Source organism: Abrus precatorius, unplaced genomic scaffold (assembly GCF_003935025.1).
Source record: "Abrus precatorius isolate BTA unplaced genomic scaffold, Abrus_2018 Scaffold6, whole genome shotgun sequence".
NCBI lineage: Eukaryota > Viridiplantae > Streptophyta > Magnoliopsida > Fabales > Fabaceae > Abrus > Abrus precatorius.
Window position 1 is genome coordinate 22,194,839 of NW_020874406.1, and position 27,229 is coordinate 22,222,067.

Sequence of the window (27,229 nt, forward strand, 5' to 3'; positions counted from 1 at the left end):
AGATAACAGTTAAAAGTTAAAAAAAAAAGAAAGAAATTAAAGTTTATTATTCAAGTCAGTTCATTGTGATTAATGGACTTTAGTAGATCAGATTCAAAAAAATATAAGTTTAATTCGAGTTCACTAAATAATGTCTAATCTTTGTAAAAATTTATTTGACTACAGAAAACTGAAGAAGAAAAAGAAAGAGGGATTGACAAAAAGGCAAAAGATGAAAGAAGCTGACATGGATGAATAAAAGGGGTGGGACAGACAGCACTATCTTTATAAGTAACGTGGGGGAATCCAACCGCACACAAAGATCTCATAGGCCACAAGAACTTGTGGCTCACAAAATTTCCCCTTTGCTGAAGTGGCATTCCAACCTTGTTAATAAGCCTGTTCACACAACCTTGCCTCTCTCTCTCTCTCTCTCTCTCCTTCACTATTCACTATCCATTTTCGTTGCACACGATGATCAAATAATCAGAGCAAAGAAACAAAAACAGCACTGCTACACCTACAAACAACTACTACTTCTATATATACTTGTTTATGTATTTTTCCTCTGATTTTTCCCTCATTTTTTTTGAAGAAAGAGAAAAAACCTAAGCCAAAATACAGAAGAGAGAAAAGAAGTGAAGAGAGAGATATTCCTGAACCCGAGTCCTTAGTTAACATATAACAAACAAGGAATGTCTGAGGTTATTAAGGACTCTGCCATAAAGCTGTTTGGTAGAACAATTTCTCTGCCACGCAACAAAGAGGTTTCTTCTACTAATGGTTCTTCTTCTGAACCTGTTCATCCTTTACCTCCTGAAGATTGTTCTGATCATTCTCCTCCTTCATCTTCATCTTCTCCACGTGAAGTGAACTCTACAAGGGACCATGAAGCAGAGAGGGATAAGGTATGTGCCATGGTGGTGTGTGTATTTGAGGGTTGAGTTTGAAATTTGAAAAAAAAAAATTATGGTGCTTACTGGTGTGTTTTGAAAATTCAACAGCGACCCTTTTCTCAGAAACTCGCAATTGTTAATGGGTTTGTTCAAAATTTTCATCTTTTTGGCTTTTAGTTAAGGTCAATTGAGGCTCACTGCTATTTCCCATGGATGTTTTGAGAACTTTTTGTTTGAAAAGTACACAGTGTTTTGCATGATAACAGATCATTGATGAAATTATTTACTTTTTTTATTTTTAATCGTTTTTTAAGTGGCGGCCACAAGTCATTGTGGGGAACTGTCAACGGAACTGGATCCAGTTCATTCCCAGAATATAATTTTAAGAATAAGGAATAATATTATGTGGTTGAACTTGCTTTGGTTTTGTCCATTCTAGTTGTGAATCAATAATTTTACTTTAGGCTTTAGTAACCCAAATTCCAAAGTAAGTTTTCAAAGTTTCATGTTTGGAATGTTTGATTCTGTACTAGATAATATTTTTGGTACATAAAGCTAGTTAAATTTGCAAATTCAAGTTTATTTCTTATTGGATCTCTAGCAGCATCCCAAAGTTCTGTAGCCATTTGGATGGTTTGAGGATTTCTAATTGAATTTCTTGCTCTACCAAATTATAATTAAGTTGCTTTTCACGCGTTGAACTTCAATTGGATCTTACTTTATTTTAGTTTGACACTGTAAATTCAATTGATTATTCTGTTTCCAAATAAGACTTGTCTCACGGAGGAATTCTCTATAGAAGAATATTTTTGTTTTATTTATGGTTTGAACTATTTTATACTATTTAATTTCTTACTAAGCTCTTAACCTTTTGATAAGGAGTTGAAGATTTTTTTTGTTCTTGTTTTATTATTATTATTATAAAATTTCCATTCGATGTTGTTTGATACTTAACAGTTGTATTCAGAACTTAATTTGCTTCACTTTTTGAATTCTTCTCCATGGTCCGTGTTATAGTTCGTATTTCTTGAAAGCTTCGTCTAATTCTGTACTTTAGAGTTGCGAGTCTATAACCCTCTCTTTTTCTTCAGAAATTAAGGGATATTTTCGTGATGAAGTGTTCGAATATTTTATTGATTATCTACTGTTTACTTCCACATTAACGCCCCCTTCCATCAAGCAAAGGTCATATTTAAGAAATTAAACCTGATTAATAAGGAAGAATAAATCACATATATGACCTCTGTTTTCTCCCCTGTTTTCATTGTGGGATTTCACTAATTCCCGACATTGCACTTTAAACTACCACGGTAAAGCATATGTTTGAATCATAATCACTACAAAAACCAAAATGTTTTTTTTACCACTACAAAGTGAGATTGAAAAAACATAAAGAGATTTATATATTATAAGTTTTAATTTAAATCACAAGATTTAATACATTAAAAATCATATAATAATATTAAATGTTAAAATTTTAATAAAATATTATTATTTAATATTTTTTTGTTGTGCATTTTGAGCATATATTAAAAAAGTCATATAACATACTATCAAGAACAATGACCTATTATTGCTTAGGTATGTCTCTTATTATACTAATTATGTATTTTCACTCTTATTTAAATAATTTTTGTTCAAATATTATTATTTTTTTTTTTTGCTTTTATAACCATAGTATTAATATGAGTATTTTAGACAAATATTAATTAAAAAGAAACAGTAATAAACGTACGACATGTAGTAATAGACACCCCTTTATTGCTTCTTTCGTTTATTTATACGTGATAACAAACAAATCATTCTTCACCCAATTACAGATTTAGTGTTGGTATCGAACTTTTGGGTTCACTGTTTTACAATTTCCCATGTCGTATAAACTACAGTGAAAATTATAAGAATGTCATATCTAATATTGTGTATTTATTTAAGGAGCCATCAAGGGAAGAACTAACCTCAGCACAAGACGAAGAGGCCTCCCATAAAGCCACAGAGGAAGTAAAATCTCCAACATCTTCAAGCATTCTTGAGAACCCAAAGACTCCTTCAACTGAAAGAGAAACCTCTTTGCCAAAACCCTCCAAAAACACAGAACAAAGCGACACAACACAAGACAAAACTCCAAAGAAACCAGACAAGATCCTTGCATGCCCTCGATGCAACAGCATGGACACCAAGTTCTGTTACTACAACAATTACAATGTCAACCAGCCTCGTCACTTTTGCAAGAACTGCCAGAGATATTGGACTGCAGGAGGAACCATGAGAAACGTTCCAGTGGGTGCTGGTCGCCGCAAGAACAAAAACTCTTCTTCTTCTGTCACACACTATCGCCAAATGATGGTTCCTGAGGCTATTCAAATACCCAATGGATCATTACACAGTGCTGTTCTCACCTTTGGATCAGATTCTCCTCTTTGTGACTCTATGGCTTCTGTGTTGAGCCTTGCAGAGAAAACACATAATGGGTTTCATGCATCTAAGCAAAATAGTACTAATAATAATAGGGATGATGATAATAACTTAGGTGGTGGTGCTTCTGTTACGGCTTCAACTTTGTCTGAGAGGAAAAACAATGCTACTAGTTCACAAGAAGAATCAATGGATAATATGAAGAGTTATCAAGGTTTCACTTCTCAATTGTGCTTACCAGGTTCTTCTTCTTCTTGGCCTTATTCATGGAACCCTTCAATGACTCCTCCTGCTTTTTGCCAATCTGTTCCATTCTATCCCACACCAGCATTTTGGGGTTGCATGGCACCACCCTCTTGGAGTGTTCACTCTGTCTCTCCACAATCTTCTGTTAATTACCAATCTGCCCCTAGTTCTGGCCCAAATTCACCTACTTTAGGGAAACACTCAAGAGATGGTGACGTACTCTTTCAAACCAACTCACAGAAAGAAAAGAGCAATATAGAAAACAATGGCGTGTTGATCCCAAAGACATTGAGAATTGATGACCCTACTGAAGCTGCGAAGAGTTCTATATGGTCAACACTAGGGATCAAGAATGAGAAGGGTAATTCTCTGAATGGAGGAGGACTTTTCAAGGCATTTGCATCAAAGGGTAGTGATCAAAAGAATCATGTGGTGGTTGAAGCATCCCCAGTTTTGCAAGCCAACCCTGCTGCTTTGTCAAGGTCTCTTGTGTTCCATGAGAGAACCTGATTGGGAATTTTATCACAGTGATCAAATAGTTTCTTCAGATTCTTAAAGTGTTTTTGAAGCAGCTACATCCCATATTCTGATAAAAAAATGTTTTTGCTTCTCTTCAGTTGTATTATTGGCCAACCAAATAGTTATAGTTTAGCTTCTCTTAGTTGCAATCTTGAGCCTGTCAGAGTGAACAGGTTTTTTTTTTTTTTCAGATTTAGATAACTTGTTGAGTAAATATCTTTGGTGTATATATATATAATATGTGAGACAGGATAAATAACTAGGAGAAAAAGACAAAGGAAAAGGAGATTCTTGGACTAAAATCCAATGGTTTTAGGGCCTTTAGGCCTTAGGGTCTTCATCAGAAGCTTGCTGTGGCTTCTTCTTTCTTCTTTTGTTTTTGTTTTTGAGATTCTCTACATTAATGTAGTAATGTTAATTCCAAATTGTGATTTGTGACATTTATCCCAGCTTTTCTTTTCTTTTTTTTCACTGTGTTATGTCAACTTCCGTAACTTAATGGGATTATAATAATGTTGACAATAATAATATTTATACTTTTGTATAATATTTTAATTTTCTTTTGCTTCATTTTTCCTTTTTTATCCTCTTTTTTTTTATTTTACACCTCTTTCCTATATACCAGTAACATTATTTTAATGTATATTTACATACTGTTACATATTCGGCATTCTTTAATTTTTATTATTTTGTATACATTTAATATTTTGTCTTGCCACCTCAGACAAATTTAAAATATCTCATATCAGCACCCAATATTGCCCAATGGGTTCATAATACATAAATTCATGATGTGCCAAGGCAATAAAGCACTGATGCGACCTTCGCACGAGTGGAGTCAAAAAGCATTTTCTTTGAGGTAGTTGTCGACTGATGACTAATGATCACTTAATAAAGTTGATATCTACTAATGAAAAATTAATGATTTAAATGTATAATTATCTTAGTATATATATGCCTCCTTTAAAATAAAGAAAGAATTCATTTTAAAGAATAAATGTTAGTTTAAAATCGTTCATAAAAACATTATTAATTAATTAAGATTTTAACAGTTATAATATTTTATCATACAAATGTATTTGCATTTTTTTTCACGATTTCAATAATTGCCATATTAATTAAAATTATATATTTTTATATTTTAAAGTGTTTCTCACTTTAATTAGAGGAAACCAGTATAAATAAATTGAAGTTTACAGTTATTAGACTGAAATTAATCCCACTTCTTACCTTCAAAGCAATATTAGCTCCAATCAAGTTAAACAACAAAGTTTTATTTCTTTCTCTTTCCATCGTTTTTCTGGTTGTCTACTTGTGAGGATGTCTTAGGTAATAACGTTTATAAAAACATTAGCCAACGTTTATAAAAATAGTTTTATTAACTTCAATTTTAAAAAATAATTTTTATAAAAAATAATTGATTATATTAAAAGTATAATAATTATTTTAAATAAATTTTAACATTATTAATGATTGAAACTCTATCCCAAAATAAAAAATTAACATATATTTTGTATGATTCAAAGTAGGAGCATATTGAAAACTAACCAAACGCGACATAAGAGGGTACTACCAATTTCATGTTATTGCAATAATTGTCAATTTCCACCATTGCTACCTTTGCCTCTGCAACCACTTTTATTTCATTTTCCAAAATTGCCACATCTTCTACAAACATCTCACCTCTTTCATAAATTATCAAAATTTGTATACCAAGTGAAAAAGTTGCTCCATTCACAGTGGGAAAGCTTGCAATCATATACCCATCATTGTAAAATCCACCAATCTTATACACTTTTTTAGTCGTACTTTTGTGCCCCTATCTATTATGCAAAATGCCTAATAATCAATAGCTATTGTGTAAGTAAATATATTAATTTTTTTATTACCACTTTTATACTGAATCAATAATATTAAAAAGTTTAAAAGGTAAAAAATTTAACTCCAAAAGAATAAAAAAAAATAAAATAGTATTTGAATTAAAAATTGAAAAAGAAAATATTTTCGTTAATTAGTTCAAAGTTTGATTGATATTTGTCTTTTTCCTTGTATATTTTATTTAGTTAAAAAATATGTAAAATATAATTAAACACAACCGAGGTATAAATCAATATATAATTATTTTACAATTGATTATTAATTTGTTTTAAAATACGCAGCCGGACATATTATAATAGAAAAGCAAAATTCAAAAGAGAAAATAAACTTTGTTTGCCTTTTTGGTTTCTGCGGATAAACTCGAATAATTGTGTCCAATGTTCAAACATCAGGTTGATATATAGCATCCCAAACAGGAAAACAACATAAAGTTATCTAACTTTATGAGTCTGCTTTTACTTCTTTTTTCCATCTTTTAATTATAATGGGGAATTTTTTATATATATGAGATTTAAAATATATATATATATATATATATATATATATTAAAAATATGGTGTTTTTGAAAAAATTACAAAAATATAAAATTTAAAAATTGTAAATAATAATTATTGGTGTAAATATGATAAGCTAACAAAAAGTTACTAAATTTTAAAAATTATCACCGACAATTTTTTAAAAAATATTAAAAAATTATAAAAATAAAAATTTGTCACTAACAATTTTGGAAAAAATAATAAAAAATTTTAAAGATAAAAAGTTGTCAGTATTAATTTTTGAAAAAAAATTAATTTAAAATCATCATTGACAATTTTTTAAAAAATTTCATATTTTTTGTAATTTTTTAAAAACAACATATTTTAGTAATTTTTTATTTATTTTTTCTCATAAAAGAACCCTTATAATGCGTTTATAATAACTTTTTTAAAAATCTTTCTATCACATTCTTTTTTTTGTTGTTGTATTTCTTATGCTTTGTTTTATGAAAAAATATAAAAATAAAAAGTACATAAAAAATGTATGCATTTAGATTTTTTATTTTTATTTTTGCTATTTTAAATGTTTTGTTTTATATGAATAAAAAATAAAATTTTCATGAGATTTACTACAATCTTTTATATTTTTCTACACTTTATCGAAAATAAATTTTAAAATAATATAAAAATATTAAAACGAGTAAAGTAAAAAAAAATTATCGGTTTCTCTCTTATTTTTATCTACCCAAACAAATCATTTTTTATATATTTGTTTCTCACCATGTTTATCTATTATTTTTACTCATTTTCTATTTTATTCAAAGGTGTTATAACAAATTTTATATAAACTTTTTGCAAAAAAATAACATTTATCTTCATCTCTCATGAGTAATTGGCAACTCTAGCAAACTAGAAATCATTAATTAAAAGTAACATTAATTTTATTCTCTATTTATATAATTATAAGGGCAGGCAGATGTGAAGTTTAGTTAAGTTACCTATGAACGAAATATGAATGAGGGAATTTAGAAACAGAGAGATATTTGATATATAGATGGTATGAAGAGGAGGTGGCCACATGTTTTGGAGTATTGGCATTGTGGTCCTTAGTTTTTGGTTTCTTTTGCTCTCCTTTTCTGTGCATTTATTTCTTCTCTTTTATTAGGAAGGACCTGTGTCTGTTTGCTCCCTAATTTTAGCAGTATATCCAGGTTTGGCTTCATGTATAGTGGCAAATCGGGGACAAGAACTTCCCAATTTAAAGCTTCATAAAATACAATATGAACCTAATAATGTACCTAACATTACGTGGATCTTGTAAGAGATTATATATATTTCTTCATTTCATTTATGGATATTAATTATTTGTCATGTTCAGTTAATTCATTTTCATCATAAATTGAATTTAATGGGTTTAATTTAAAGCATGTTTTACCAAAAGAAATTTGACATGACCTGAAATTAAGTGTAAATAATATTTCGAGTTGTTCAACTTCAATCTAATATTATATATTAGTAATATTTTAAATTAATCGATATATATAATATTTGTTTTAAAACATTATTATAAAATATATTTTAATTTCAGTTTTATTCTTCTTTCATTTATTATTAATTTTTTCCTATCTCATATCTAAAACATATTAAATAAGTTGAGTTTGAAATTAAAGAAATAGCTTAATTAAAATTTTTGACAAATAGACAGTGATATAGATCAATAAAATTTATCAAAGACAACCGTTAACACATAAGGGCTTGTTTAAAAAATTTATGACCATGAACCTTCCATCATAAACGTTTAAACATTGATAACCTATTTGAAAATTTAATTAAATTATACGAACTTGTGAAATAGTTTAACCTTTATCTTTACCTTCAAAAGACAAAGATGTCGAAAAGTATATTTTTATTGTACTATTTATTTAAAATAAAAATTGTGTAAAAACGATGGGTACTCTTTTTAGGAACAAATATCCTTTGTAATGCATTTATATCTTGTCTTTACATATCTTTATTACTGTGAAGATCATTATGGTTTAAGATGAGGGGCATCATAATGTTTTGCATCCTGTGAAAACTTAATTGATAAAGGTCTAACCTATTTGGATTAAATTTAATGAAGTAAAATTATAGGCGTGATGACCTGCGATCTTAAGATATGGTAGATATGTAAAGAAAGTCTAAGCATTAAATAGAGTAGGTTCTTGTTACTTCAATTACGGGTAAGAACGATCCATGACTTTGGAAATTAAAGTGTTTATTGGTGCAATAAGGTCTTCTTTACCAAATGCCTCAAATGTTTCACACCAAAATACTGTGAGTGCACCTTTACATGTCCATGCAGGTTAAACTTTGCTATCTTGGAGCCTACCACTACCATTAATATCAACTAATCCATAGCATATAATATTAATTTGAGTATTTAAGCATTTGCATGATCACGAGTTTTGCGGCTAAAATGGAGAGGAAAGTCTATTTTAAAAAGGTAAAACTTTGTTGTTTTACTTAAATACTTGTTCAATTATTCATGCATTTTTTTAAAACTCTTTCGGTTTGAACCATTCAAATACTTTATAAAGAAACCTCAAAGGTGTTTGAGTGGATTGAGACATCATTTCTTCCTCCTCATATCAGAACAAAAATTATGAGAAATAGCACTTTTTTCATGATAAAATGGTAGTCATTGATTGTTAAGAAAATTGATACTATAAAAGAGATTTATAGTAATCCAACTGGTTAAATTATGGAAGATTAAGGATTTTTTTTATTAGTAACTTTATAGTGCTTTTTAATAATTTATTTTAAAATAAAATTTTATTCTATAAATTTAATTAAAATAAATTGAAAAAAAACTTATTTTAACAAGTTATATATAAAAATTATTTAAATAAATTTACAATAATTATGAGTTATTTCTAAAAAAAGTTATACTTTCTATAACTTCTCCAAATATCCCCACAAGACAAAATAACACATAACAAATCTAGCAACAATGTTATTATAAACTTAAATATATATATTTTTTAATTTTGAAAGTGCCGGTGAAAGTAATACTATTCTAATTTGACATTTGTTAAATGAGTTTGAATTTTCTCACTAGTTACCGCTTTGATGCAATAGAAATTTATAGGACTCATAAATTATACCGATTTATAATTTTTAAAGTTTTGATCAACTTTTTTTTATTAATGTAGTATTTAATGAATATTTCTATGTTAAAATGTAGACAACAAAGCGTGCACTAATAAATATTGATTGAAAACTGAAATTAAACATACTAAAAATAAAAATAAAGGATTTTAATAATAGTTTTAAATTAAAAGTATTCTATTTTTGAACTTGTGAAAAATAAAATCCGAACGTAAATGACAATTGGTATAGATTGTCCTTTTTCCGCGGAACAGTAGTCGTTGAATTAAATAACTGTGTCTGCAATTTCACAATCTGTGTCTTATTATTTGGTTGAATCGTTGAATGGCCGCAATAAAAGCAACTTGTCATATACGTCAGGCTATTAATTAATATGATTCGTTCCTCACAAAAATGGGATAAGTCAACCCAAAAAACATTAAATTAAGTTATTTTATAATTTTGATATTTCATAATAAAAAATAAACTATTGCCCGTAATTATTGAAACTGAAAATGTTTAATTGTTAAGAAAATTTATTTCATTTTAAAAATCATGCTATCGTATATAACAAATTATAAACTAAAATAACAAGTTATCATAATCAATTTTAAAAGTGAATAGGTAAAGAGAGAAAATATGTTTAAAAATAATAATAGTATAATATCACGTGAGAGAAAATAAATTTACAAGATATCTCACTTTTAAGAATTAAGATTTAGGAATATACAATAAAAGCAGATAAAGAAAATAAAATAGGATATTAGACCTCCAACAACCAACAACAAAGCTGGGCTCCAGTTTGCATGTATCTTTTTCAACCTTTTGGGCCTTAACAATTCGCCCTTGCCGGTCTTCTTTCGCAGACCATAAAGAGAACAAAAAAAATTCATTATTAATTGTAAAAAAGAATAATCTGTTAATATTCATTATTTTATAAAATATTTAATTTGTTTTTTATAATTTATTCTAAACTTCTGTAATTAAAAAATAAGGATCATTTGATAATATTATTATAGTTATGTAATTTTTTTAAAAATGACACAAATAATTTAGACAATATACAATAGTAATAATTTAACAGTTAAATCAATAATTTTTTTTTACTTAGATGACATGTATTATAAATATTCTCTAATATAATTATCTCGTTTGATATTCATTATTCTTATGTCAATATAAGATTAAAATTTCAAAACCTCTCCGTTCATAAATCAACTTATATAACAGTACAATTATATCTTATTACAAACACATTCATGCACGTATTTTTTTATTAAAAATGTCTCATATATAGTTTTTAAATTTTAATTTTATAAAAAAATTTAAGATAGAAAATATTAATTATTAATGTAAAAAAATTATCAATTACTATATAGAGTAAAAATATATTAAAAATACATTTGAAAACTTTAATAAATCTAGAAAACTTTCATAAAATATTTTATAACACTCCAAGAATGTTATATGCGTATATATATATAATTATTTCTTAACATTATTTAAATAAATAAATAAAGGACTGTCAGTGAAAATTCAAAAAATATATATCTTTAATATTTTTGTTCAATTTTTTTTAAAATATAATAAAAATAAGATATTAATTTTATAATTGAAATAAAAAATGAGATAGGTTTTGGATTTGCCTGTTTTCAGTTCTTGTTCTTTTTCCTTTTTTTTTTTTAACTTTTGAGTGACTTGGAGGACCGAACCAACGCATGTGGCAAAATAGGAAGATGACCTGTGGAGAGGGGTGAAATCTATTTCAACAGAGCCTATGATGTTGATGGTCGAGCAATTTCATTATTTAAATTATTCAAATTTAATATTAAAAGTATATTGTTATTATTATTACTACAAAAGTGTACCTTAAATATAAAAGAAACACTTAAGTGTACTCAAAATTAGTAAGTATTTTCTTGGGCTTATTGTGTGAAGGGTATCGGTAAGTAAAAAAAAAAAAAAAACAAGTGTTCTCATTCTTTACATTTTTTTGTCTAATTGGATTTGTTTAGATCAAAATTAAAAAATTAATATGAGCACACATCAGTAAAAAATAAAAAATAAAAAAAAATTAAAGTATGTAGTTCAGATTAATATATTTATAAATCAATTAATTTTACTTAATTAGAAATCAAACCAACACTTGTTAAAAAAATTGATAATGAAGCGAGCACTTAAATACCCGGATTGTATTTCCTTCTCACCAAACAGAGTATAAGTGTGAATTATACACGTTTCCTCGTTCGAGTAAAATGAGATAAGCAAATTTTAATCTAAAGCAAAATTTGACCGCTAAACTGAAGCAATGGCTATTCCCATTTCTATGGAACTTCTGGAAAAATTTCCTTTGTGGTCCCCTCCAAAATTTATTAGCGTTTTTCTTTGACAAACTTCAACTTTGGCACATGTTACGAATCCTTAGGAAATTTCAGGGCTTTTGTCTTTTCCATGTACCATTAACCCTGTGTCTCTTCTCTTATCAGACATCTCATTCCGAGTCTTCACATCTCTTTCTATGCCAACTTTTTTCTTCGTGAATTTCATAGAAGTTCCACATTTTTACACTTTCCCAATAAGTTATTGAAAATTTTACTCCTTAATACACAAACCATGAGTACTTTTTTTCTTCTTATTATTACTCTATTTTTTTAAAACATCTGCAATTATAATTTATTCACTTTTCATTATCATTTCATGAAATTAATGAATAATTTATATTCTTTTACGATTTTACTCGTAATAATTAATGTTTATGTGACAGAGAATACTAAGTAAATGAGATAGTTAATATAAAAAAATAAAGGGCATAATAGAAAGTTGAGTAATATTTTTTTATAAAATCATTTTCTTAATCCATGTACAAAACTTTAAACGTTAAATAAAAAAGAAATTTAGTGAGTGTCTTTTATGAAGCATTTGCTTTCGAGAAATCATGTAGCAATAAAGCAAATTCCCCCTTGGATCACGTTAAGGGTTGACGCTTCTATTTGAAGCTCATAAAGGGTCATTGTTTCATGTTTATAAATTGGACACTGAATGCAAGACAACCATATCCACAATAGTTCAGTGTAATCAGTTCCTCTTCTAGATATCCATGGACCATAAACTTGGTAAAGTAAATCTATCTTTGCTCTCTTTGTATCTTAGAATTCTAACGTGGAACATTAGAATAAGGTGTTTTTTTTCCTTTTTCTTCTTTTTTTACTTCAAGTTTGTGTTTAATTATGCCTCTAAAGTATTTATAGTTTGGACCAAAATTAAAATTAATTCAAAATCCAAACCGATAAAACAAAGTTTGAACTACATTCAGAGTGGTGTACAAGTGTCCAAAGAAAACATAGTTTTGGTTATGGCGAAGCTAAAAATGAATGTTAAATGGAATGAAAAAGAGGAGTTTGGTATACAAGAAATTGAACAATTATTTAAAAATGATGTTATCTTGTTAGAGGAAGCCTTTGATGTGTTCAACCAAAACAAAGATGGGTTTATAGAGGCAAGTGAATTGCAAAGGATCTTGTCATGTTTGGGGGGTTAGAAAAAGATTTGATGGAATGTCAGAAAATGATTAATGCTGTTGATCAAAATGAAGATGAAATAATTGCTCACAATGAATTTTTAAGTATTATAGAACAGAGTTTTAGATGAATGATTTTCCTTAATTTCGTATGTAATCTAGTGGAAGTGTGGCATATGGGTGATATTTAGATGCAATTGTCTTTTTTCATAATTAATACTTGTGAATTGAGACTTTAATTCTTAAGGTTTGTAATTTTCTTTAATTATAATTTAATTTACTTTTCATGATTTATAGCTTTCAATCTAGTTTCATAACTGTTATCAAGTTTGTTGAATTTTGTTTCTAAATTTCTTTTAATGTGTAATGTGTCAATGTTGTTTGCATTGTTTTGTATATTTTGGATATTTCATATCATATTACACAATCTTATGTTAATTATAGAAAAAAATTGTTTAATTACAAAACTATTTAAAATGTTATTTTTAAAATGATGTTTGTGTGAATACTTTAATTAAAAGGAAAATTTGTCAAAATTCTGATTCAAAAACAGTATAATAATGTGTACGTGTGTGCTGAAATGTATACACGCAGCAAAAAATATATATATTGACAATCATTGATAAAAGAACAAAAAAATATCACCATTAAAATCAGAATGGATAAATATTTTATTTTAGTCAACTTACAAAATTTGTGAAGCAAAAATTTAGTCGAATTAGTTTAGTGGTTTTTGGAGTGCACAAGTATTTTATTTTAAAATAATTATACATATAATAATATAATAAATAAATAAAATTATATTATAATTTTATAAATAACATATTAATTTTAAAAAATAATCACACATTTTCATTTAAATATATATTCTGAACTAAACGGGCTTTAATTTACCAGCACTTTTTTTTTTCAGTTGCATATACAGAGATTTTGGTCCACTTTGCAGTTTCAAATTTAAAATTCGATTCTTTTCTTTGTGGAGGATCGGTAGGGCAATGCTGGTGACAGTGATCAAGCTGATTGGGCTTCACTGCAGCCCAAACCAACTTAATTTCTCGCTGATCCAAAATTTTGGACCATACAAACTCGCATGATTTCGTTAAAATTAATTGTCTTGAATGGTAAACTGGTTGTTCTTAGAAAAGTGATCTTTTATTTTTTCCACTTCTGATGTAACTGTCATAAATTTCCACCACTAGTCAAGCTTAATGATATTAAAAAATATATATGCATTTATTAATACAGAAAATTGTTAAAGGATAGTTTTTGTTATTATAACTTATTTAATGAAGATTAAATAATTTAATACCAAATTTCAACACTCACACCACTTAATAATTTTTTTATATAATTCCAACCGTAGAATTTATTAAGGGAAAACATAATAATACTTAATATGATAACAAAGTAAATATTTAGCTTAAAACTCAATTAAATGCACAACTTAAAAATTCAATTGCTTGCAGCTTGCCAATTTGAATGGGTAGACTAAGGAAGAAAATAGATTAAGACATTTGTCAGAAGCTAATAGTTTAGTCCATATCATGTTTAAGTTAGGCCATATTTATTTATTACATAAATTTATTATTTTTAGAAAACATTTAGTAGGAAAAAGAGTCAGGTCTTAAACTATTTAAAAGGTCTCTTAAATTCAACAAATTTACATGTTTAAATAATAAAATAAATAAATTTAATATTTTGATATGATATCATATATTTATAATTTTATTTAAAATTTAAAATTTACACGCACACAGAAACTTTAGAATAATTTTTAAAGTAAATTAAACTTTAAGAAAATCCATTTCAAATAAAGAAATCAAATTTACTTTAAAAAAATTATGTGTATAAATTAATCTTTCACTTGAAATAGAATATTTTATATTTTTAAAATAATAATTATATATTTCTATTTAAGGTGCTTATTACTATACTTATATGATTGAGAAAATATTTTATAACAAGTTCATTTATGTTTTAAAAATTAAGTGATATTGATGTGTTTTTCAATTAAATTATTAACTCTATTACTTACTATTATAAAATTAATATTAACGACTGTTCCACGTGTATGAAAGAGTATTAAACTCCTTTTATTATAAAGAGTACCATAAATTTTAGTTTCATTTAATATATATTTTATTTAAATAAATTATTAAAAAATTGAAAAAAAATATAATTTTCTAACATAAATTCCAATAACTCAAACGGACACCATCAAAATCTCCGGAAATAGATGACATGAAGGTGCCATGACCTCCCCAAATTAATACAATTTTTTAGATCAAGTAAATCGTATGATCCAAGATCCACTTTTTTTAACCTTTTTTTGCATATGCCGATATTGAATTCCCCGGAACAGGTGAATCGATTTAAAATTGAACCAATTTTTCATCATAATGAGAATTTAATAAAAATCTCCAATGTGCAAAGTTAATAATTGAAGGCATCATCTATTATAAGTGACACAAATTTGCTAGTCCACCTCAATGTTTTTACTTTTTATTAATACATATATTATCCATTTTAATATAAATAGTATGTGTATAGCATATTTGATCACAAAGTTTATATAAACCTCCTTTCTTAAGTGCTGTGAATAGGATTCAGAACTAAATAGAAGGAGATAAAAAAATTACCTCATTCTACCACAACTTTACAATATTACAATAGTACCCATGTCCATTGATTCAGTAACATGACCAAATCCACATTTAATAACGGTCATTGAAAATGAATCATTGAAATGAAAAGCAAAAGGGTTGGCAATGTGGCGTGAGACCCTTAAAAGCCTAATCTGTCACTTAATAAAAATGTTAGAACATGTACTCTATTTCCCTCACCCTAATAACTATTTTAATATAGATAATAATTAATATAAAAAGCCTTGTGTGAGTAGCATATTAAGCCAAAAAAATTTATGATTTATAGAAATATATTTCTTTAGTATAATCAAGCTGATAAAATTTACAACACAAAAATAGTTCAATCATTTTTTGTCGTAACACTATAATCTATTTTTCATTTTTCTAATTTATTTAATTTTGTCGTGCTACAAAATATATTAATATATAATTATCAGTCCATCCTCACATTATAAATTTAAATATTCATACCTAAATGCCACATAACTTTTTTAAGTACTAAATATCTCATTCTTTATTATTTTTTATCAAATGTTATTGTTTAAATTGGTGAATTATAATTTTAATATATATTTTAAATTTTGATCATCATACCAAATTAATACTCAGATATAATGCATTAATCGAAATATTTTACTTTTATAATTTTGTCTTTATTTTCAAAAGTAAAATCATTTAATTAAATAGAATTATCATTATTGAAAACAACAACATATACTTAATTATTTTTCTTAATGTATATCCTTTGACTTTATAAAACAATACTCTTGTCACGTAAGTTTCATGCAATATACTATTTTTCAGGAAAATTACCCATAAAGGATGTAAAAGACTTGTTAATTATAATTTTTCAATGTATACAAGGATACACAATAAAAATTTGTATACAGAAATTTTTTTATTAAAAATAACGTAATAACAATTTAATACATTGACCTTAAATATTATAAATTTTCATAAAAATTATTTATAATAATGTATCATTTACTTTTAAACAGATGACATAATTTTTTTGATATATTAATGATATAATACTATGATTTTTATCGTGTAACGCAAAAAAAAATAAAAATTGATTGATATTAAAACAAAACCTGTTTTACTCGACCATACAGAAGAAGCACTGGATCTAGTAGAGAATAGGATTACCGTGGCCAGTAAAAAACCACTCTACACAGAAGGGTGGCATGAATTCTCACAAAGATTCTGCTGATGAGAGAAGGATATTGAACAGTTTCACATTATGAATTCACATATGGAGTCAGTTGCAGAATTTGTGCCTCAGTTATTGCATTGCAGGCCCATGAGAAAGCGATGTTCTCAACAGTTACCCTTTTTATATTTCTCTTTTTCTTCTTCTTGGACTTGGACCCATCCTCGTCACTATTTTTCATCACCATCTCCCAAATACTTCAGAAACTATCTTTCTGTGGCGACAAGCAAAAGAAGTAAACAACCCTTACCACCCCAAAAAGCAACCTTATAATAAAAAAATAAGACTATGTCAATTCCTGTCCTATCCTAACATTTTCAGCTCTAAATTGTTTTGATTATCACCATCATACCTACATTCCTAACGAATTAGCCATATATTCCAAGAAACAAAGAATGTCTGGGACATGTTAATATTCCTTGGTACCCTTTTGAATATTCATTTGGTGGGGTGGCAAATCTAACTAAAAGGAATTAACCATATAAAGAAGTTAAAAAAAAAAAAACATGAAATGAGCATATGAAGATTATAGTAGTAATGGAATTAAATTATCATCATTATTTTCAAATAGTTTGCAAAAGGGTCCCCCATATGTGAGAAAGAAAGGAAATCAGAAGAGAGACGGGTGATATCATTATCCACAACACACAAGCAGTGACGCAAGGTTTACACAGTGCACCAAACTCAGGCAACTATCCTTTCTATTTGCCTCGAATGGCTTCTCAGTTATGTTGGACCACACCTATATTGAGGAATTTCCGGGAAAGTTTGCAGCTTTTGAATCATCAGAGAGTATCATGTGGCTCCTACTCCAAGGAAGTCAAAAAATGGAGGGGGAACACCATCTGGGGGGTCACTAATCACCACTTTATCACTCGTCTCTGCAACAGATAATGATGATGATGATGGTTCCCTGGCTATAGTTGTTGATGCTGAGGAATTTGAGAAACTGTAAAAATTGTGATTGTTGTTTAGTTGTTGCATTGCCATCACATATTGTGGGGCATAATGAGGGTAGAAACCAGCTAATTGGCTACGACGATGATCATATTCGTAAGTCCTGTCATTGCTTCTACCACCTTCAAACCCAACCCAATGGAAAATGTTAGTTTATCAGTAGTGAGGCTATAACAACTTGCTCATATCATATGTTAGTTTATTAGTAGTGAGGCTAAAACAACTTGCTCATATCATATGGATATATGTGAGAATTTGACGCAACACAAAGATGACTTGTATTGGTAACTGTTAAAAACCAATGGAAAATGTAAGTTATTTAGTAGTGAGGCCACACCAACATGCTCGCATTATATGCAGAAGTGTGAGAATTTAAGGCAACAAAAAGATTAATTGTATCACTCACTGTTCCAAACTAAAAGGTTGATAAAATTATGAAAAGAAAATATTGGATTTTCTTGGTATAAGAGAAAAAAAAAAGCAATTTAAAAGCTTAGGAATTAGAGGGAACAAAAGGGTTTCAATTAGAAGGAATAATGCAAGAGAGAAGGGACACACCAGAGAAAAAATCAAATGGTGTTGGTTGAGCACACAAGCCAACATGTGGGGTGTTTGACATTGCTTCTCTCCGACCGCTCGTGTGGGGTGAAGAACCATTTAAGCCAAACTCAACCCCGCCACCAGCTGCTATTCCATGGAAGGATGGGAAACTAGTCATATTGTTGCTGAGTACTACTCCATTGTGGAGGAGATTGAGACAATAGGAATGTGATGATGGTTCTATTTCTGTTGTTAAGGTATTATCTCTGCTGCATACAAAACTTGGATTTCGCTCCATTCTTCTGTAAACAGATTGGCTTGTTCTCCTCCTCCTATAAGCACTGGATTGTTCCCTGTACTTCCTAGCCATTATAACATGCCAGTGATTCTTCACTGCATTATCTGTTCTCCCAGGAAAAAGCCTTGCAATCATGGCCCATTTGTTGCCATACATTCTATGCGCCTGCATTAGCCTCTCTTCCTCCTCTTCACTGAATGCTCTTCTGTTGATCCTTGGATCCAACTGGTTGAACCACCTCAACCTACAACTCTTTCCTAATTCAAATACAAAATATCCCAAAAAATTAAAAAAGAAAAAAAGAAAAAGAAGCTACATAACAAAGGAATTTAAGAAGAAATTTTAAGAAAAAAGGCCTTCAATAATAAAATACACTCACGCCACAGGACAAAAGAAAAAATATACATCTAAGAATCAAAAAGAGAAGATTGTGTTAATTAGTCATCATTTTGCACATTCCATTAGTTTCTTTCCACACCTGATCTCCCTTCCAATTTTTCAGCTATGAGATTCCAGTTCTGAGGACCATAAAGAGCCACAAGCTCCTTCAGCTTGGAATCTTCAGCAGGCCTCCAATGTCCTCTTGCACATAGTTTGGAGTGTCCACTATCTACCTCTTTGCCACTAACAGTGATTTCATTAGGGTTATTCTCTTCACTGAACTTGGCATCGTGGTTAATTTTCTCATGACTCTCACTATTTTCCCCTACCCCATCACTGCAACAATCAGAACCTTTTCCCTCCACATCTTCAAAGCTTGAGGAAAGAAACTCCCTCGTGAATGGAAAACTCCAGCTTGTGCTTCTCCCATGTTCCACCTCAGAACTCTTGCAGGCATAATAGTAACTATCTTGAGGTAAAGAAAAATTATTATTTGAAACAGTAGCATAGTTGGAACCAAGAGAGAGAGACCCCATCATGTCTTCATAGACCATTCCCATTGATGGAGATGCAAAAGGGTAAGAAGAGGTGTGAGTATTTTGGTTTTGCTGTGAAGAGATCATAGAACATTTGGTGCTGGCCATGACTTCATTGCCTAAATTTGTGTGACAAATGTTGTTGCTGAAACTGTTACTGTCTCATGCTGAGAACCAAAGAATATTATTGTGGTGTGTAGAGAGAGTGCAACATGAGAGAAGCAAAGTTTGACAGATAGTGAAGGTGAAGACTGAAGTGGGAAAGATTTTGCAGCTGAGCAAGTAGACTTGGACAGCATTTGTGTGCTTTCTAAGCCTTAAAAACACAAGAAACGGGAAACCTATGTGTGCTTTTTTCTTGTTCACGTATTCTGATTCTTTTGGTCTCATTTTTTACACGTCTTATTACTCACCTGAACGTCAAAAACATTTTTTATTATATTTTTACTTCCTTACCTTATGGTTGGTTTAATGGTTTACACTTACATCAGGACAAAATAGAAAAAATAAAATAAAAGGGAAAAATACGATTAAAAAATGTATTGTGGGAAAAGTAAAAAAAAAAAAAATATATGTATTTAAATAAATAAGAGAATAAAAAATAAGTTACATAAAAATAACTTTTTATGTAATAATGATTATCTAGTTTTTTAAAAAAATATTATATTTTTAATATTTTTATATAAAAATAATTAATAATATAATAATTTTTAAAAATCACATAATTTCTTTTTTATTCCTTCCCTCTACCCCTTTCCAGTTTCCAGTCTGGAGGAACATTTTCTCCCGGACTTGATGCTTCCTAATTTCTCCCTTCCCGGTGCCCCCGCAATGCAAAGGTAGCGTCAACGTAAAATATTCGTCCAACCAGTTACCCCTGTAAAGTGAATTTTGGGAAGGCAAAAGACGTTTTTATATATTCTTTTTGTAGTAGTGTGTGTATTCAAAGGAACAAGAGAAAGTTAGTAAGAGATACAGTAAAAAAGGAGAAAAAAAAATTAAAAGGTCACAAAGATAAAAAGAAATGTAAAACGTGTAAGAATATCAAACTTAATCTTAAAATACTTAATCATCTAAACTGACCAACGACATGAGTAATCTTGTAAAAAGAAAATCATCATTGTAAACTAGTAATTACACAAATTTATGTAATACTTTATAAACCATTTGTAACATTGATATATGATTAGATAACTTTAGAGAGTTATGAATATATTTATATTTTATATTTATTTTCTCTTACATTTTTTTATCGCTTCTTGTATTTTTTATCATATTATCGATAATATTAATTATTTTTCTTTTATTTTCTTTCTTTTTTTTTATCCATTATGAAAGGATATGAGATAAATATTATTATTTATTATTTTTTAACGAGAACACAAATTATAATTCAAGACTGTATAAGAACTAATCCTTTTACTAAAACTAAACTCCAGTGGGTTCCTTTTGTTCCCATTGACAACAAATAGTAAAAAGAGTATTATAGTAAATTTGTTTCAGTTAGAAAGTCAGATACTGTCATAATACTATTACTATAATCATTCCCTGTTGCAATGAGTCACAACACTCACACGTGTGAGGATGCGACAATGAGAAGGTCTCTCTCCATTCATGGGGTAGAAGAGTCTAAGGCTGTCTCTCTCTAAATTGACAAAAGAAAGAGTGTTGAAGGTGGTGAATGCTTACTTGTGGGTTGTGGCTATGCAGAAGCAGAGACATCTTTCTTTTCAAAACAGATGAAAATGAGGGTTTTACCTCTGCCTTCGCCTTTGCCATTGCCATTGCTATTGCCATTGATATTTGATACATAACAGGCCCTGCCCTACCCTGCCATATTCATGTACACCCTATCTCTATGCTATAATATATAGCTACCTTATTCATGCGTTCATCTCTCTCTCTCTTTCTATTACTATCCTATCTATAGTCTCTACCCATCACATCAGCAGTATAAGTACATATTTTATCGGACTGCTATCAGTCATAATGCATATCATGCACTCGTAAATCTTATCATTGATAAATTTTCAATTTTTCTCTGGGTTGATTATTTTGCCATTAAATAAAACAATTTTAAATTTGTTTTCTTAACATATATTTAAAGATATTATTTTCGGTAAAAATTATAGATAATAAATAAATAAATAAATTTAAGAATAATTTAAAAACTAGATTTTAAGTTTTTTTAAAATTTTTTTAATGTGTTGTGTTTAAAATAATTGAATTAACGTCATAAAACACAAATATAGATAAAAATAGTAGAATGACATAATAAAAATAATATTAACCTGAACGTAAAATGATTAAAAATGTATTAAAAAAAAGTAAAATTATATAACCAGCACATAAAATAAATTACAAATAAAATGTAGAAATATAAATATATGACTCTTCATAATAAATAATAATGATAGTAAGTCTCCTTGTGGTTGAAGTCTGGTTTAGTGTAAAGTTTCTACGTGTAAAGATTTTGGGTATAGGTATATAGTGTAAAAAGTCGTTTCAACTGATGTAAAACTTCATAGTATTTATAGGTAAATGAACTACTATTTTTTCCTCTTTTTATAGGCATTTCTTAGTAATTATTTTCTACACATACTTGCCTTCAATCGATACTATCCATTATCCACGACTAACAATTATAACTTATTCAATAAATGCTATTGTTTATGATCTTTCTTTGTATCTTAAACCTTCAATTGATAGCAATTGCTGCGCTTTGAACCTTGTAATTCTTTTGATATCACTTTCTGAGCCATATCATGTCTCTTAGACTTAGAATAATTCCTTGCTCAACTCATTTTTTGATTGATTCTAAAGGAAATCTAAGAACTCATTCAATCTTATGGAGTTAGAATAATTTTCTTATCTATCCTTATTTTTTAACCAATTATGAAGGAAATATGGGGCTAATTTAGTCTCGTGAACTTAGAATAATTTTTATGTTAATTTCTACTTTTTAAACAATTCCAAGGAAGATTCTAGGAGCTTATTTAGTCTCGTGAACTTAAAATAATTTCTCTTGTCATCCTATGTTTTCAACCAATTATGAGAGAAATATAAGAATTCTTTTAGTTTTGTGGATTTAGAATATTTTTCTCGTCAGTCTCTATTTTTTTGACCAGTTTTGATTATTTTCAATCTAAGGACTGAAAAATCCTATAAAACTCCTCAAAAGGCTACCATCTTTTTAACAAAAAAATGTGTCTCTTCATGTTCTGTCAAAACTGCTTGAAATATAGTTTTTTTGACAAGGCTCTGTGATTCTCCAAATATCTTCGTAATTTAGCCTTTTGTTTGACAAAGAATGGAGCTCTTATAACTTTTCAAAACATCTCGAAATATAGCATTCAACAAAGAATAAAACTCTTTTGACAATTTTCATAGAAATGAGTCAAAAGATAGTTTCTTCGACAAGTTTTATATTTCAATTTTTACAGTCTCCTGACTTATCATAGTGAAGGGACCTATAATTCTTTTTTATTTTTTAGTCGAAGGCTATGTTTGTGCCACTGAACTTCAAGATGTATTTTTGGTTAAAAGAATGTAGTTTATTTCTTACTATGAAAGTGTGTTACGAGACTTTATAACTTCAAATTTTTTTTTTCTTCAAACAGATATATAGTAAGAATTTATAATAATTTTATTAAAATTATGAATTTTAATATATTAAAATATAAAATATTATAATTCTATACATTTTTATTTATTAATTTTTTATTTTATATTTTATATCTTTAAATATATATAAAAAATATTTTAAAAATAAATTTATCAATTGTATTTAATGTAAGTGTATTATTTAATAATTTATGGCTTTTTCTTTGAAATAAAATTAAATATGTCATCTTTTTCAACAAATTTAAAATGTATTTTAATCATATTTAATACATAACTCATATAAGAGTAAAATAAATTATATTTAACATATAAATCGCACAATGTTTCAGTGACCTGTCGCGAAGCACGCCTAGTAGTGTGAAGGTTGAACTTCACATTAAAAACGGCATCCGTTAATACGTGTGTACTTAATTTAGTATAAACATGTTTAACTTTTTTAATCTTAAGCTTTGAAAGAGTGTAATTTTTTACGCAAAAAATTAATTTATGTAAATTATATACTTACTTTATATAGTTGTTTGATATCTTTTTCAAATTTTAACATTTTTCTCTATTTTTGTATTTTTTTTAATATTTTAACTTACTAATTTTTTCTAACCTTAAATACTTGCTCTCGAAACAGAATAAATATTATGGAAACAAGAGTATCTCAATTTCTGTACATTATATGATAAAACTTAACAAAATTATACCATGAATAACATGACGGCTAAGTTATAGGTGATTGTTTGTATTTCTTTTAAACCGTTTAAAAATAAAATAAAATAAAAATAAAAATTTAAAAAATTTAAATAATTAAAGATGTATAAATATTTTGACAATTTCAGCTGTTTACATAAAATTAAAAAGTATATAGTTACAATTTCAATATTTAAGAATGAAAATCGAAGATGTTGTCGTTGTTGGAAATCTGACCTCAAGTCATTGTTAAGTTGACCCCTGTTGCAGTTGCTACTTTGGTGCTGGATATGATAGAAAGAGAGGGGAATAAAAAAATAAAGTGAGTAGGAAAGAAAAATGTTAATAATTTTTTTACTTACCTAAAAATATCATGTGTTCTTTAAAAAATTACTAATTAACTTTTTTTTTCTTATAAAAATATGTTACTTTTATATAAATAAGAACATTTGCAATTTGAAATAATAGACTGATTTAACTTTATTTGAGTGTGAAAATATAAAAGTTCGTTAGATATAATAAAGCAATGGTTAACTCCCAGATCATGTTATTATGTAATTGGGATAAATTAATAATAATAAAAAAGACAACTACCCTTTTTTTAATTGTTTCACGTTTTATCATTCTCGATCTTCGATTCTTATTTGTTTCATACTTCAATGGTGTGAGCATAAAACAAATGATAAAAAACCAAAAACATGCTCAAAGATCCAAAAGAACAAAAGAAAACATACTACCAAGTGTATATATATACGTGAAAGGATAACAGTTATAAAAACTGTTAACAGTTACACAATAACAAGTACCATTGGCAAAAGTTGAAATGCAAATAATTTACTTTTTTATGTTAAATTTGAATTTTGTTCTCATGATATTTCAATAAGTTTTTTTTTAAAATGTTATACAACTTCTCCAACATTTATCATTTATTTTTATTTCAAATTAAATTAAATTTATTTATAATTTTAATTTTAAGGTTTTGACATTTTTAATTTTGTTTTACTGATAGGGAAACTGTTTATATTTTAATTGATTAACTTTGTTATATTTAAAAATAGCCGTATAATGCATCTTTACATTTTTTAGACAAATTATTTAAAGTTAACGATACAAACTCAATAGTTTTATATAAGTAATTAAGATCACAACTGAATGTTTTAAGATAAAAGCTAAAATGTAAAACGGTAAAATAAAGAGAAATGATAGAAGTTTAAAGTTTTTTCAAATGAAAAAAAAATAGATATAATCGTAAGAGTAATAATATTCTCATAACTAATGTGTATAACATTTTTTTTTATAGTTTTTATCTTATCATATATTTTATCATATTCATTACTACTCTTATACTCTCTCCATCTCCTTCGCAATTTGTAACTTTTTTCCATAAAGAAGAGTTAAAAAATATAATTTATCTAATAAATTATAAAAATGATTTTAGGATAGAAAACTACCGATCAATAAGTAGTATCAAATAGGATATTATAAGCATTGTTGGCGCTATTTTTAAATATTTTATTTGAATAATATACATAATTTATTTTTTTAATAATGAATACTATTTTTATATATAGTTAAACTCAGTTTAAAAATTTATGTTAATAAAATTGAATATTTTGTATGAAGCAACGATGGTCGGAAAGAAATGGGGGAACAAGATTGTTTTTCTCAATTGATTGACCGTTCACTGTTTAAAATTAAATAAAAATACTATTTAGTTTTCATTCTGTGACCTGTGAAACTCCGTCGCAGCCGCTGCTTATTTCTATGAAACAAGAACGTACGGAACAAATACAGCGCGTGTTTAGAGCTTCAACCACTCTTCCCACATCAAAATTCTTATTTATTAAATATAAAACTTAAACCTTCGTACTATTTAATATTTTTTTATAAAATATAAAATTAATCAATTTAATTATTAAATTATCTAAAATGTCTATTGATATTTTTATATTTTAAAATATATTATGCATGAAATAAAATAATATGTTATAATACCAAATATTTTTTATAAAATTAATTTATTTAATAAAAAATGTAAATAGCATTTAAATTAATTAATTTTATTTATAAAAAAATAGATTAGTTCAATTTTACTGTATTATATTTAGCTCTAATTAACAAAATATTCTTAAAAAATTATTAACTACTCTTTAAAGTTATAATTAAAAGATTAAACAATATTTTTTATTAAAAATAAAAATGAGAAAACATTAAAAATCACAAAAATATGCATTTAATATATTTTAAATAAAAACGTTTTATTTTTTATTTGTTAATACACTAGATAGAATTTTTATTATTTTTATACTTTTTTACATTTTTTTCATAGACACTTTGAGTATCAAACAGTTAAATTAATCATTTATATATTAAATGTTTCAATACGTTCACTTACATGTCTAATGATTAAATATTTAGTCAACATAAATCTTTATATAAATTTGTGTAAGAACATATATTATATAAAATGGTTTTTTAATTTTATATTTAAAATAAAATAATATTAATAGTTTTTTTTATATAAAAGGGTAAAATATATTACCCTTCAAAAACATATTATAGGCTTGGTAAAATATTTATAATAATAAGAATAATAGTAACATGATTAAAATTTGCTTTATTAATTTTAATTTTTTTATAAGGTATTTTTCAGAAAATTTACATTAGTCCGTATTATAAGTCATTTTATAATTTTTTTATGAAGTATTTATTATTTTCTCATAATTTTTATTAATAAAAATTAAATCAAATTTAATTAAAAATGAATAGTAAAATTAAGTTTAATAATCTTCAATAAAGTAAAATATCATGTTATAATATCTTTTAAAAAAGAAACAATTTAAAATATTTTATTAGTTTATACTACTCCCATTTTTTTTTTATTATACCAATTAAGAAAATCAGTAATTTTGTTATAATATTTAGTAAATTTTTACATACCTTTTAGCAGTGAATTTCGTTTTAACCTTCGAATTACTTAATCACTGTAAATGTTTTATTATTATACTTGATTTTTTAATAAATGGATAAAAGTGTATCAGTAAAACATAATAATTATTATTATCTCAAAATTTTGAATAAAAAATAAATCATAATAAATTTTATATTTTTTTCAAATACATAAATAAAAACAAAGGTCCTATAAGTTAATTAAAAATATTTTACAAAATGAATCAAAGAGAAAGTACATCGTGGATAACTAAATGAACATTAATACATATGAGAAAAATCAAATGGAAAAAATTAGTTATAATTATTTAAAGTAATTTTATATTATTTTTAATAAAAAATAAAATTTGTAATAA

At 27.0% G+C, this 27,229-nt stretch overlaps 3 protein-coding genes across 3 annotated transcripts; 2 read left to right on the forward strand and 1 right to left on the reverse strand.

Annotated features, from left to right (window-relative positions):
- Window positions 1-347: 347 nt before the first annotated feature.
- On the forward strand, window positions 348-4,492 carry LOC113868704 (cyclic dof factor 1-like). Its single transcript, XM_027504533.1, has 2 exons — window positions 348-887; window positions 2,808-4,492. Exons 1-2 carry the CDS (start codon window positions 675-677, stop codon window positions 4,041-4,043), a joined length of 1,449 nt encoding a protein of 482 aa, XP_027360334.1. The 5' UTR covers window positions 348-674; the 3' UTR covers window positions 4,044-4,492.
- An 8,140-nt stretch (window positions 4,493-12,632) lies between these two features.
- Window positions 12,633-13,183, forward strand: LOC113870394 (probable calcium-binding protein CML47). The gene is given in 2 exon segments (XM_027506987.1): window positions 12,633-13,064; window positions 13,067-13,183. Coding segments are annotated over 2 exon segments (549 nt in total).
- A 4,522-nt stretch (window positions 13,184-17,705) lies between these two features.
- Window positions 17,706-19,709, reverse strand: LOC113870395 (transcription factor MYB108-like). Its single transcript, XM_027506988.1, has 3 exons — window positions 19,184-19,709; window positions 18,426-18,962; window positions 17,706-17,989 (listed from the first exon to the last, which is right to left on the reverse strand). The coding sequence occupies exons 1-3, from the start codon at window positions 19,707-19,709 to the stop codon at window positions 17,706-17,708; spliced, it is 1,347 nt and encodes a 448-aa protein (XP_027362789.1).
- Between the last annotated feature and the right edge of the window lie 7,520 nt (window positions 19,710-27,229).